At 40.9% G+C, this 13,951-nt stretch overlaps 1 protein-coding gene across 2 annotated transcripts; it reads left to right on the top strand.

The window, feature by feature from the left end:
* Window positions 1-6,271: 6,271 nt before the first annotated feature.
* On the top strand, window positions 6,272-13,301 carry pcmtd2b (protein-L-isoaspartate (D-aspartate) O-methyltransferase domain containing 2b). 2 transcript variants are annotated; one of them, XM_006808624.3, is made up of 7 exons: window positions 6,272-6,388; window positions 9,354-9,514; window positions 9,595-9,745; window positions 10,896-10,998; window positions 11,078-11,249; window positions 11,524-11,647; window positions 11,726-13,301. In XM_006808624.3, the coding sequence occupies exons 2-7, from the start codon at window positions 9,359-9,361 to the stop codon at window positions 12,292-12,294; spliced, it is 1,275 nt and encodes a 424-aa protein (XP_006808687.2). In that variant the 5' UTR covers window positions 6,272-6,388; window positions 9,354-9,358; the 3' UTR covers window positions 12,295-13,301. The 2 variants fall into 2 exon arrangements, with proteins under 2 accessions (XP_006808687.2, XP_035771668.2); XM_035915775.2 differs by lacking the exon at window positions 6,272-6,388 and adding an exon at window positions 6,397-6,551.
* The last annotated feature ends 650 nt before the right edge of the window (window positions 13,302-13,951 follow it).

Here is a 13,951-nt window from a genome sequence, read left to right as displayed (position 1 = left end):
TTATCCAGTTAGTAATATATGACACACTGTCTTTCTACATATTAAACAAAATTAGGGATCTGAATTCGCTAGATTCAGATCAGATGTAGCTAGATTATTTATGTTTTCATCGCTCTATTTATATTTTGAGCAGCACTGCCATCTAGTGGATCATTTTCTGAACCTTTGTTGTATGAGACATGTTTTGAACTTTATCTATACTTCTGAGAATTCCAGGAATTAATCCTTCCTGGAATTCTCAGAAGTATAGATAAAGTTCAAAATGCATAAGTGAATGAGACCACAGTAATATACTGTTGTCATAAAATGCAGCGAGTTACCGTAACTGTTGATGCGGTTTAGTGAAAAGAAGAATGCTGTTGGTGTTCTGGTTTAGCCAATTAGTACTCATTATTATAATACTCCGTGATTTTGACACCATATTTTTAGAGATGCTTTTTTTTTTTTTAATTTTAGCTGTTTACAAGAACAAGTTACAGCAGACGTTCCCAAAGTGTGGGGCCCGCCCCCTAGGGGGGGCGCAGAGCCATTGCAGGGGGGGCGCGGCATGAAAAGGGGGAAAAAAAACAAAAACAACGCTTGGACACTGCTAGCACGGGCGCCCACACAAAGGCAAAGCAGGAGATGAAGCATAGCTGAATATGTTTCCAAACCAACTTCATTCTAAGCCAAAGACTAGAAAATATGGTGAAGCATATCTTCCCTTTGGTTTCATCTGCACAAGTGCTGAGGTAGGTCTCCTTGCAGGATTGGTTTTCCCTTTGTTGGGAGCAGCGCTGGGCTGTTTAAATCATGGACAAACAGTATCCCACATTCTTGATTTGTAGTTCACAAACACTTGTTGTAATGACTAACTACTCTTGACATTTTGGAGATGTTAGCTCTTTATACAGTAAAGTTACAGTGGGATACAAATAACATCAGGCTGATCCTGCCACGATTTGTTCCCCGGTTCAAATCACGGACAAACAGCCTCCAACAGTTGTTTATGTTTTTGAACCCATTTTGCACAGAGATTTTTTGAAAAATGTATTGATAGCAATGTTGAATATTATTACACAGAAAAAAACAACTACATGTAAAATAATTACACCGTGACGCCTCTGCCTTTGTAAATGGAGGGACAGTAACTGCATGTATATGTAACCGTGTAAAACCTGCAGATAGTCAGATTAACAATATTTCGTCTCTACCTGCCATTCTGCAATTCATCTCATGTAAACAATAACGTGCACACAGTGTGACATGAAAAAAGGCACATACCTTTGACATTGCATGAGAACTCTGTATTCCTCGTCCAGTAAACGCAAAAAAGGAGTTTTAAAAAATCTCCGTTCTCGGTGATTCGAAACGCCGTTTACGTGTGGACGAAACAGCTGCGTTTTCAAAAATACCCGTGTAGGTGTGGACATAGCGTAAAAGAGTTAGTAGTTTATTTTCTTACTACCTGTAATTTATTGCAGATTACTTGTAATTATTTGCTTAACCCTTTAAAACCGGTCGGAGCGGGCATGCTCTGTTTTGCGTAACTATTTTTAAATCCCGGTAGCTCTGCAACCACGTGAGCTAGCGCAATAATTTTTTTTGCATATGAAACCAGAGGAGTTGTACTTACATCTTATGCCATCAGCTTGTCCTCGGTCACAGTTTCCTTCCACATATAGCTTTGCAAAAACTGCATAAAAAGCACTTGCAGCAACAAAAACATAATATTCCAGAAACACGCTTTGCGGATCTGATCAGCTGTTCATAACACTTCCTACATTGGATTAGACGTCAGCACGAACTATCTCATGTCCGCCATGACCTGCCCGAAACCGGAAGTGACCTCATTTTCGCGGAAATGTTGTTTTTTTATCGTCCGGGCCTCAATGAGCCTATACTGGTGTTTTTAAAAGTTATGTTTGACTTTATGACTTTCTGAGTCGTTTCTGGGAGGCTTAGGACTCATATTGCACTGCTGGAAATAGTTTATTTTGATGCATACGCTGCTTTTTTGCAAATTTGCACTATGATATTTATTTTCGTTTTTCCTGCAGTGTATAAAAATTGGTGTATTTCAAAAATAAAACTATGAAGACACTCAAAATAAATTTCCTGTGGTGGGAAACTATTTTGTGCAACTTTTTTGTATTTACAGTTTTGAGGGATAAGCCTCTTAAATTTCTCTAACTAGAAATATATGTTAAAAAAACAAAAACGATTTTACATTTTTTTGTAGTTTATTGCACTTTTTTGCAATTTATGTAATTACTGTGCACTTAATTCATACATATTATTAAAATCTAGGCTGTAATGGTTGTATTGATGTATAGCAACTTGAAATGCTCCCAAAAATGGCACTACAGCATGTAAAAATATAATATAAGCTCTGGCGGACTTGGTTCTATGGTAGGTCTTAAAGGGTTAATTGTTTACTAAATGTTTGAGGTGTGAAATAAACCGCAATGGAGCAAAATATGGGTGTGTGTGGTTGGAGGATGTGTTCGTGCGTGCGCGTGCATGCGTACGCGCGCGCGCGAGGGGGGGCGCGAACATTTTTCTTGTAAAACAAGGGGGGCCCAGCAAAAAAAAGTTTGGGAACCACTGCAGGTATGTGGTGAATATGAGCTTAAAGTGCATACTATTAGCTTTTATTTGAGGGGGTTGAGAAAAAAGTTTATTTATTTATTACAACAGAGATTGAAAGGTAAATTCCAGCTGGGCTAATGCAGTATATGGAGTATGTTAAAGAATTCTGTTATGACTTCAGTTATGTTAAATAATAATAAATTCACAACAAACAACTGCAGATCCATCACCAGTCTTTATTCTTCTTTCTGGAATCCAACAAAAAAGTTGACAATAAGATAATGAAAGAGCACATTTGTGCATTCATGTTAGTGTTTCTTTATAAAAAAATAAATAAATTTAAAAAATGTGTGTCTTTGAAAGAGTCCCATTCACTCGGTGAGGTGTGAGCCTTGACACCTGGATACAAATACAAAAAAACCCCTAATTTGCATTTATTATCACATACTGAGAGAACGAGTTTCTAAGGAGCCAGGTTTTCTTTAGTAAAAAGTAAAGTAATTTTTAAAGTGGATCTCTGAGGTTTCTGAAGATCTTTCTTTGAAGTTTTTCTTTGAACATTTGCTCATTTCAATACAGTCCTAGTAGGAGGGGTTAACACTGACTTATGAATGTTCAAGCATAAAAAAGGCACCTTATTCAAGGGATAGACCAGCATTGTTGCTACGTGTACAGACAATTTAGCAAAGAATTTATTATAAATTGTATCTTTAGGCATTGTGTTACTAGCAGCTTAATTTGTTCCCACGTCTTTTCAAAGATAACAGCTTTAAAAAGGTAAAATAGTATTTCTCCACCAATAAGGTGGTCCCCAAAGACCTATTAACACAAAACATGATATGTGTCCATAACAAAATGATACTGGACATGCGGAGGACAAAAGAAGCATGAGGTCTAAAAAAAAACAACCTACCTACACTAGATAAACATTTTCTGAAAGTCATGTCCAAAAGAGATGGGAAAAGCAAAGACCTCACACAGGACCAGAGAGATGAATCTGGCCTTTCAGTTAATCCAGACGTTCCCAAAGTGTGGGGCCCGCCCCCTAGGGGGGGCGCAGAGCCATTGCAGGGGGGGCGCGGCATGAAAAGGGGAAAAAAAAAAAAAAACAACGCTTGGACACTGCTAGCACGGGCGCCCACACAAAGGCAAAGCAGGAGATGAAGCATAGCTGAATATGTTTCCAAACCAACTTCATTCTAAGCCAAAGACTAGAAAATATGGTGAAGCATATCTTCCCTTTGGTTTCATCTGCACAAGTGCTGAGGTAGGTCTCCTTGCAGGATTGGTTTTCCCTTTGTTGGGAGCAGCGCTGGGCTGTTTAAATCATGGACAAACAGTATCCCACATTCTTGATTTGTAGTTCACAAACACTTGTTGTAATGACTAACTACTCTTGACATTTTGGAGATGTTAGCTCTTTATACAGTAAAGTTACAGTGGGATACAAATAACATCAGGCTGATCCTGCCACGATTTGTTCCCCGGTTCAAATCACGGACAAACAGCCTCCAACAGTTGTTTATGTTTTTGAACCCATTTTGCACAGAGATTTTTTGAAAAATGTATTGATAGCAATGTTGAATATTATTACACAGAAAAAAACAACTACATGTAAAATAATTACACCGTGACGCCTCTGCCTTTGTAAATGGAGGGACAGTAACTGCATGTATATGTAACCGTGTAAAACCTGCAGATAGTCAGATTAACAATATTTCGTCTCTACCTGCCATTCTGCAATTCATCTCATGTAAACAATAACGTGCACACAGTGTGACATGAAAAAAGGCACATACCTTTGACATTGCATGAGAACTCTGTATTCCTCGTCCAGCAAACGCAAAAAAGGAGTTTTAAAAAATCTCCGTTCTCGGTGATTCGAAACGCCGTTTACGTGTGGACGAAACAGCTGCGTTTTCAAAAATACCCGTGTAGGTGTGGACATAGCGTAAAAGAGTTAGTAGTTTATTTTCTTACTACCTGTAATTTATTGCAGATTACTTGTAATTATTTGCTTAACCCTTTAAAACCGGTCGGAGCGGGCATGCTCTGTTTTGCGTAACTATTTTTAAATCCCGGTAGCTCTGCAACCACGTGAGCTAGCGCAATAATTTTTTTTGCATATGAAACCAGAGGAGTTGTACTTACATCTTATGCCATCAGCTTGTCCTCGGTCACAGTTTCCTTCCACATATAGCTTTGCAAAAACTGCATAAAAAGCACTTGCAGCAACAAAAACATAATATTCCAGAAACACGCTTTGCGGATCTGATCAGCTGTTCATAACACTTCCTACATTGGATTAGACGTCAGCACGAACTATCTCATGTCCGCCATGACCTGCCCGAAACCGGAAGTGACCTCATTTTCGCGGAAATGTTGTTTTTTATCGTCCGGGCCTCAATGAGCCTATACTGGTGTTTTTAAAAGTTATGTTTGACTTTATGACTTTCTGTGTTGTTTCTGGGAGGCTTAGGACTCATATTGCACTGCTGGAAATAGTTTATTTTGATGCATACGCTGCTTTTTTGCAAATTTGCACTATGATATTTATTTTCGTTTTTCCTGCAGTGTATAAAAATTGGTGTATTTCAAAAATAAAACTATGAAGACACTCAAAATAAATTTCCTGTGGTGGGAAACTATTTTGTGCAACTTTTTTGTATTTACAGTTTTGAGGGATAAGCCTCTTAAATTTCTCTAACTAGAAATATATGTTAAAAAAACAAAAACGATTTTACATTTTTTTGTAGTTTATTGCACTTTTTTGCAATTTATGTAATTACTGTGCACTTAATTCATACATATTATTAAAATCTAGGCTGTAATGGTTGTATTGATGTATAGCAACTTGAAATGCTCCCAAAAATGGCTCCACAGCATGTAAAAATATAATATAAGCTCTGGCGGACTTGGTTCTATGGTAGGTCTTAAAGGGTTAATTGTTTACTAAATGTTTGAGGTGTGAAATAAACCGCAATGGAGCAAAATATGGGTGTGTGTGGTTGGAGGATGTGTTCGTGCGTGCGCGTGCATGCGTACGCGCGCGCGCGAGGGGGGGCGCGAACATTTTTCTTGTAAAACAAGGGGGGCCCAGCAAAAAAAGTTTGGGAACCACTGAGTTAATCCATGTACCAGTCATTGAAGGAAGGGAAACGGGTGGGAAGAGAAGGCTGAGAAATGCCAAACCACACATTAGCTGGACTGAAAAGCAGTTATAAAAAGTCTTGCGGGGTGATAAATCCAAATATGAAAGTTTTAGTTCAAATAACTGTCATTATATGTATGGAGAAGGTCCATTAGTGTCTACCGCCAGGCTTCTTTTACCTTGTGCACAGTACTGCATCCAGGTAAGGTACTGACTTGACTTTTAACCTACTGACCTACAGATGTTGGAACACAGCAACTACCAAAGCGACTGAAATTCAGTAATAATTAGTAAGACGGTGACAGGCCAATCAGAGCGAAGACATGCTTAGGTGGGCGAGAAAACAAACAAACACACAAACAAACACTGAGCAGCATGGAGACTCAGTTGGATGAAGCTGTTTTCCTCTCGCTGCCGCTCACATTTGCGCTCTCCGTCGGTTTCCACCCGCGTCTGGCCTGTTCCACTGCCACAGCCCACACTGCTGAAAGTAGGCCATCCCCCTCTGGCCGTTACTCTGCGTGTGTTGCGTCTGACGTCAGAGCGTCAGCTGGCCGAATGTTTACATCCAGCAGTGATGTGTTTCTGACTGGATCCCCCACCAACAAAAGGCTGAGCACAAGGAAAAGCGCAGAGACAGAGAATATCAGGCGGCGTTAATAAGAGGTACACGCTTCAGCTGGTCCGTGTTGTGTGTGGAGGCGCGCTGTGTGCCTGCAGACCAGCAGCAGCTCGCTGGGCTCCTTCTTCTCTCGATTTTCCTGATCTTCCACCGAAGATAAGAATGCAGTTGTGTTTCTGCTTGTGTTGACCTTGTCGTTGCATGGAGGTTTGTTACGAATGCATTGTGCTGTTGTTATCCTTTAGGCTGGGTGATTATTGGCTCAACCTCCATTTATTTATTTATTTCGAAACTGGATCACCTGAGTGGCGCAAATGGCACCGCAGCACAGCAGCGTGCAGACGGGTATGAGACCTGCTGGAGTTGGAGGTCCTGGCCGGAGCCGGACTTTAGACTCGACGTGAAAAGCGTTTTTAGAAAGGAAAGGGCGTGTTAGCTGATCATTAAATCAGGAAATAAATAGCCATGTTCAGTTGGCACTGTTTGGCATGAAGCGTGTACCCTACTAGCCTACTAAACCACTTACACTTAGATACTAAATTACGAAAATGACCGGCAGCGCCCTGCTGTGGCCATTTGTGTCCACAGCCCAAAACAAAACAAAGCAAATCAAAAAAGAAGAAGAACAAGGCGGGTGATCATACTCACGGGGGCATAGATTCCCATTGTATGCCAAAAGATAAAATAAAATAAAAAAAAATAACGAGGCAAAAACCTTGTTCTTCTCCCGCCAAGAATTCTTGTTCCTTTAGGGCTTCACCACCTGACACTTTTTTTTTAAACGAAGACAGTACATCCTCTGTTATTTAAATGCACTCAGCCCTTTCTTCTTTTATAGCCTCACAAGGGTGTCTAACATTTGGCAGACAGTGCACCCTGCAGTGATCTCTGTCCTTTGGCACTGCTCTGTGGTGTTTTTTAACAGAGTTGGTCACATCCTAGTCACATTCTGCTGCTAAAAGCCACACCTAACCCTCTTATTGCAGTTTGATCATGTAATTGGTGCTGAAAGTCTCCCTGGGAAACGTTCACTACTAAGATAAGATAAGATAAGATAAGATAACCTTTATTAGTCCCACGTGTGGGAAATTTTTGTTACAGCAGTGGACAGTATAAAGGTTACACAGAAAAATTAGAAAAAAATAAACACTGGAATAAGATATCAATAAGATACTGTGTGCCATTAAATTTATCCAGGAGTTGATCCAGATGCATCCTGTTGAAGTGAGAACAAAGGAAAAATTTGAATACTACTCTTCTGCAATGCAATAATCCAGTTCTTTTTAAAAATTTATATAGCACCAAATCACAAAAGCAATTGCCTCAAGGTCCTTTAAATTGTGAGGTAAATAATCTACAAAATACAGAGAAAGCCCTGAGAATCACACAACCCTCTATGAGCAAGCACTTGGTAATACTAAGAAGGAAAAACTCCCTTTTAACAGCAGAAATAGACTGAGAGAGGGGCAGCCCTCAATATGAAGCAAAATGAAAGAAGTTTTGTAAAGTCTGACCAATATGGCAGAAAAGTAGAATGATTAAAGTCCAAATAATCAAAACATAAGTCAAAATAAAAGACAGAAACATAAAATAAGAAAGACATAGACATCAGGGAAGAAAAAGATCAAAATGTCCAAAAATTGAGACTCAAAATATGTAAGATACACAGCTAGCTGGTTTCTCAGGGGCCCTTGGATGTGTCTTTGTCAGTACCTGTATATAAAAGAAGGAAGTAGGCATAGTGGTTTATTTTAAAGCCTCAAAATTAGTGTGTGTTAGCTTTTTGATGGACACTGAGATGAGAAGGTAGCGCAATAGCAACTAATGCTAATAAGCTTGATTAGCAGTGTGCATTGATGGCTGTAAGGGTACTGTTCACGTGCTAATTAGTGCTGACAAGACTAGTAATTTGGTAGAATTCCACTCTGTCTGCTCCTTACAACAAGTCATATTATTTGTAATATAATTCCATTAAAATGCTCCAAAAGGAAACAGCAGTAGCAAGATGAAAAGGTCCAGTTCAGTGGCCTGAATCAACAGAGGTGAGTCTTAGTAGACAGCTAGAGGCCATGGCTGCCAGTGTAACAATCCTTAAGAAAAAACATAGACTATGTATCAAAGTGACTATTTTAACATGTGAGTCTGTGGATATTGATTGACTTTTAAAGTTAACCTTAAGAGGACATTAGAAGACCTGGACATTTTGGCACTTCTGTGTTTGCTCACTTTCAGCCATACAGGTTGATAATCACCTTCTATTCACTTCATCCGTTTGAGGTTAAGAAAATGAATCAATGAAGCTAGCTTTACCTAGAAAAAAGATCAAATATAATACAATGTATTCTGCCTCTTTGTTGAGCCAAAGCTTGATGGCGTTTGTCTACATGTAAATGAAAGTAAATGGTTCTGAAAGTAAGTTTAAAGCTGCCAGAATACTGTTGAAATGTGCAGGGCAAGGAGCAGTACTTAATTTGCTTAATAATTTAATCAGATATGTTGTTCAGCTTCAGTTTAACTTCAGGGTTTTTTTTAGTTTAAGATAGCCTGCTAACCTGTTTAACTTTATGTGTCTGTTACAGATTAGTTTTGGAACCCACTGGCATATTTTCTTATTTCTTGTTGTTTTTGACAGTTTGTTTTGCACACAAACCAGAACAAAACTCTAAGATATTTAATGTTTTAAGGAAAACAGCCTATCCTTTCACTGTCGAATCCTGTCCTAATGCCTTTTATTTGTTTCAGATTTTTTTTTCCCCCCGCAAGCATCAGGGTTGTGAAATTGACACTAAAAGAACAAAGACGGTGTCATTTGGAAACCTTTAAAGTGTGTAAACTTCTGGTGTGAGAGGGCACCAGCCTAGAAGTCCTCCTTTAATGAATGAACTTAAAAAAACACTGAAAGACTTAAAACAAACAAACAAACAACAACAACAACAACAGAATGAACAGCTACTGGAACTGTGTCTCAAAGTGAAACCGTGCCTTATACTTTTGTCATCTGGTCTTCAGTCAGGATGGGTGGAGCTGTGAGTGCCGGTGAGGACAACGATGACTTGATTGACAACCTTAAGGAGGCTTACTACATTCGCTCAGACCTGGTGGAGCGAGCTTTCCGAGCTATCGACCGTGCAGACTATTACCTGGATGAATACCGGGATAACGCATATAAGGTCAGCACAGCGAAAGTGTGTGGAATCAGCCCACAGGGGTCTAAGCTGGTAAATGTACTATATGCTGTTGTTGCATTTAGGATCTGGCATGGCGGCACGGAAACATCCACCTATCTGCTCCGTGTATTTACTCGGAAGTGATGGAGGCTTTGGATCTCCACCCTGGACTCTCCTTTCTCAACCTTGGCAGTGGGACAGGCTACCTCAGCACCATGGTTGGCCTCATTCTGGGTATGCAGCTCCTTACTTTTTCAGCATATATTCTTTGGTTATTATTTAAAGTACACCAAATTAGCTATTAGCAGTTAATGCTTTTAGTGTACCCAAACAATGACAGCTGTCACTGGATTACTTTACTCAGCAATGTTTTTGATGTAAAAAGAAGCATCATTTTCCTGTGCTGTCTGTGAAATTCTTTATTCACAGTAGAGATGGATAATGGTGTTTTCTTAGATGTCAAAAATATCTGCATGTTCACAAAAACAGTTAATAATAACAATGGTTGTTTCAAGGCTTTTCATATTATAAGATAAAGACCCTACAACATTTTTAATACAAAGACACCTTTGGCAGAACCAGTGTGTGAATGTGAGTGTGAATGGGTGAATGACTGAATGTAGTGTAAAGCGCTTTGGGGTCCTTAGGGACTGAGTAAAGCGCTATACAAATGCAGGCCATTTACCATTTTATTTACCATTTTTTTATGTAAAATGATAATCTGTGTTGTTGTTGTTGACCGAAATAAAAATTTCACTTCTTTCACTTCACTTCAAAAGGACAAAATGAATCCAGTACACTGAAGATGTTAACACTGAAGATACTCTGATATTCCTTCAGTGGTTGGATGTTTTACTGATAGTGATTTTGTGGAGTGGTCTGCTTCTGAATGTGAGTAAGATCAAAGAACCGGTGGTCAACTTAAGAAGAAAAAGGACAAATGCAGGCATAGGTGTGTACGTGTGTCTATCCTGGGACAGGATCTGGATGTGGTGGAGGAGTACAAGTAGCAGCACAGCCACGTCAACAGCTTGAACACCAACACAAATGATGTGTACAAAAGGGGATGAGCAAGCTCTATTTCCCAGGAAAGCTGAGCTCCTTTAGTACATGCAGGAAAATGATGAAGCTTTTCCAGCTGTGGTACACTGCAATCAGGAAGGATGGCTTTGTGATTGGCTGCAAACTGAACACTTTTGAAGGCCACCAGAGAGTCTAGGAGATCATCTAATTATTGGGTTCTCTATGTTATTGTAGGGTCTTTAACCTACAATATAAAGCACCTCGAGACACCTGTTGTTGTGATTTAGAGATATATAAACAAAATTGAATTGAATTAAATATTCATAAGGTTGATTAGACATCGCTGTGCTGACTGTTACAGGTCCCTTTGGAGTGAATCACGGCATAGAGTTACACGCAGATGTGATAGAGTACGCCTACCAGAAGCTCGACTCCTTCATTAAAACCAGCGACAGTTTTGACAAGTAGGTCTCTTGACTTGTCAGCAGCATTTTTTTTTATCTCCTCCATGGCTTGTTGTGCATTGCTGCTCTCTCACTTCAGATTTGAGTTCTGTGAGCCTTCCTTCGTGGTGGGAAACTGCTTGGAGATCCCTCCAGAGAGCCGTCAGTATGACAGGGTGTACTGCGGGGCCGGCGTGCAGAAAGAGCATGAGGATTATATGAAGAACCTGCTCAAGGTGGGGGGCATCCTGGTGATGCCTCTTGAGGAAAAGGTTTGTGGTCTGTCTGAGTCTCCATGGTATTTTATGTTACTTTTTAAAATATAAGTGTAACTGGAAATATTCAAGAGATAATCTCTATAAATAAATATCTGCATGTAGTAATGTCACCCTCGCTTTTGGAACTACAGTGGTGATTACAGGAACTGCAGTTTTTGGCACACAAACTGATAGTATGAACTCTTCATGTTACTGAATTCAATCAGATGAAAAAAAAATCATTTATACACACAAACATATTAAAGGACTGCCCTTCTGTTTTATGCAGTTGACCAAGATCACTCGAACGGGACTGAACAGCTGGGAGACCAAAAAGATCATCTCTGTGTCCTTCGCCCCTCTGGTGCTGCCCAAACACAGCACCAACAGCAAACCCAAGACTGTTCCACTACGTGAGTGTCATTTGTCTTTCTTTCATTTCTCGCCATTTTCATTTCCCCGATGTTGACTTGCCATTCTCAACATTTCAGCCAAGTTTGAGGTGCGATCGTTACAGGAACTGGCCCGAATCTGCATCCGCCACACCCTCAGAGTGACCACGGATGGAGGAGACAGCCACTCCCGTGGCCGAGGCTCCTCATTCAGCGTTGGCCGGGGCCTGGCGGTGGCAGGGCTTCATAAGTATGGGCCTCGCTTCAAACGCAGGAGGGTCCACCGGCGGCACTGCAACGCCCTCGTCCTGGCCACCCGCCAGGTCGTAGCCAGCAGTGGGATTGGTCCTGCTTCCTTGGACAACAACAACAACCAGGGGGCACGAGGAGCGGAGGAAGAGGAGGAGGCAGGAGAGAGGGAAGTGAGGCAGCAGATGAGAGGGGGCAGGAGGGTGGGGAGGGGATCTGGAGGCAGGGCAGTTGTGGTGGAGGAGGAGGAGACGGTGGAGGAGGAGGATGAAGAGGAGGAGCAGGAAGAGGAAGAAGAGAAGGAGACAGGCGAGCTGCTCCGACCCCAGCCCGCTGTGAATGTCCTGAGAGAAAGGATCCTGGGCCTGCCGCTACCCGAGCCTCTGAAGATGTACCTGCTGTACTACAGAGAGAAATGAGCTGCAGCCAGGTCCCGAGTCAGAGTCCAGAGCTGGAATCTTGCAGGGGCTAAAGCCTCTGTTCCAATCCCACCACCTCCTGTACAGGCAGGACGATACACCTTACTGACCCCAAGCTCCGCCACGGGTCTGTTTCTCTCTTTTACCTGCCCTCATAGTCTCCATCATCCATCCTGTTTCTGCCCCCTCTTTTTCCCGCTGCTCTTACTCGAGTCATTTTCTGGTGCTGTGAAAAGTCAGCTCCGTACGCCCAGGGGAGGGGGAGGGAGGGTTTTCCATTTGTAAACTTTAGACCTCCTTTGGGGTGCAAAAAGACAGAAATTGGTATGAAATAAACCATTTATGAATTAGCTCTGCAGCTCTAATATTAGAAACAGCAGTTTAACAGTCCACTGTTGCCTGAGTACATAGCTTGTACAGGGGCATCTTAGTGGCACTCAGAGAAGATACAGTCACAGGCTAAACAAGACAACCCAAGATCAAAGACTGTAGCAGAGGGATCGGTTTAGCCACAGCCTGGAACTGATTACAGCTGGAGAGTACAGAATGATGGAGTGGAAGCCCGTTTGTCCACAAGCAGCTGTTATCGTCTCACTGGGATGATGTCATTTTACTAAAGAAGATGCAGATTAAAGGGTATGAGAACTAAATAGATTTTCTTTGGTGATGTTGTAGCTATAGCAGACAACCGCAAGATAGCGTGGCAGGTTTCTTCCACAGATTTCTAAATAAAATGGGAGCTGTGCCTTTAGCCCCCAGTCCATGATGTAATTTAAGCCCTTAAAGGATAATTGTGGTTTATTTGTTTCTGTTGTGTCTCGACACTAACAGAGATGCTCTAAGAGCCATTTCACTTGCTGTTAATCCCAGTGTAGAGAGAGTAGGCTGCTGCAGAGGATGCTGGTCAGCTACTAGCTTTTTTACACCTGCTTCTAGAATAAAAACACAACACTGATAATATGTCAGGCTGGAAATCAAATTGTACTTGTCTTTTTTTTTTTTTTTTTTTTAAACAAGGAAACTGGTTCTAGTCTTCTGCTAATACATGCTAATTGGTCAGCTGAGCATTTCTGCCATGCTTCCTTGATGGATTCAAATGTTTACAAATGATAAGTACATACTAGAAGTCTGGGCTAGCATACAGCTGCCTGTGTTGGCACAACTTTCAGTCAAATCAAAGTTTGAGCCCTCGCTTAATTTTTCAGCCTGAGAGGTTGCTGGTTTGAGGAACCCACAGAACTACAATAACCAGGGGAGCACAGCAAATTTAAATAAAACCAGAATTACCCTTTAAATGATCTTATTTTTAAGGCTGACGCTCGGTCATCTTTTCCCTGTGTTTTAAGAGCCTAGTTGACGATCTACTGGGCTGAGTTTTCCTTTATTTTTTTTTTTCTTCTTTCTTTCTTTCCTATGCATACGTTTCATCATGTGAATTTGTCTTCGTCTCCTTGGAGATGAAGCTGACTTTAAGCCTCACATGTGCATCCAAAGGGCAGTCTCACTGTTTTTCTCTGCATCCCATTAACCAAAAGAGAATGACCATAAAATATACTAATATTCCATTTTACATTAAAAAAAACCAGCATGATAAAAACACACAAGTAATTATTCTGATGACTGGGTGTGTGCGTCATGTTCCTTGTAATATTTAGGG

This window comes from Neolamprologus brichardi, chromosome 20 (genome assembly GCF_056152115.1).
Source record: "Neolamprologus brichardi isolate AB-2024 chromosome 20, ASM5615211v1, whole genome shotgun sequence".
Taxonomy (NCBI): Eukaryota; Metazoa; Chordata; class Actinopteri; order Cichliformes; family Cichlidae; genus Neolamprologus; species Neolamprologus brichardi.
This window is presented reverse-complemented; position numbering and strand designations above follow the sequence as displayed.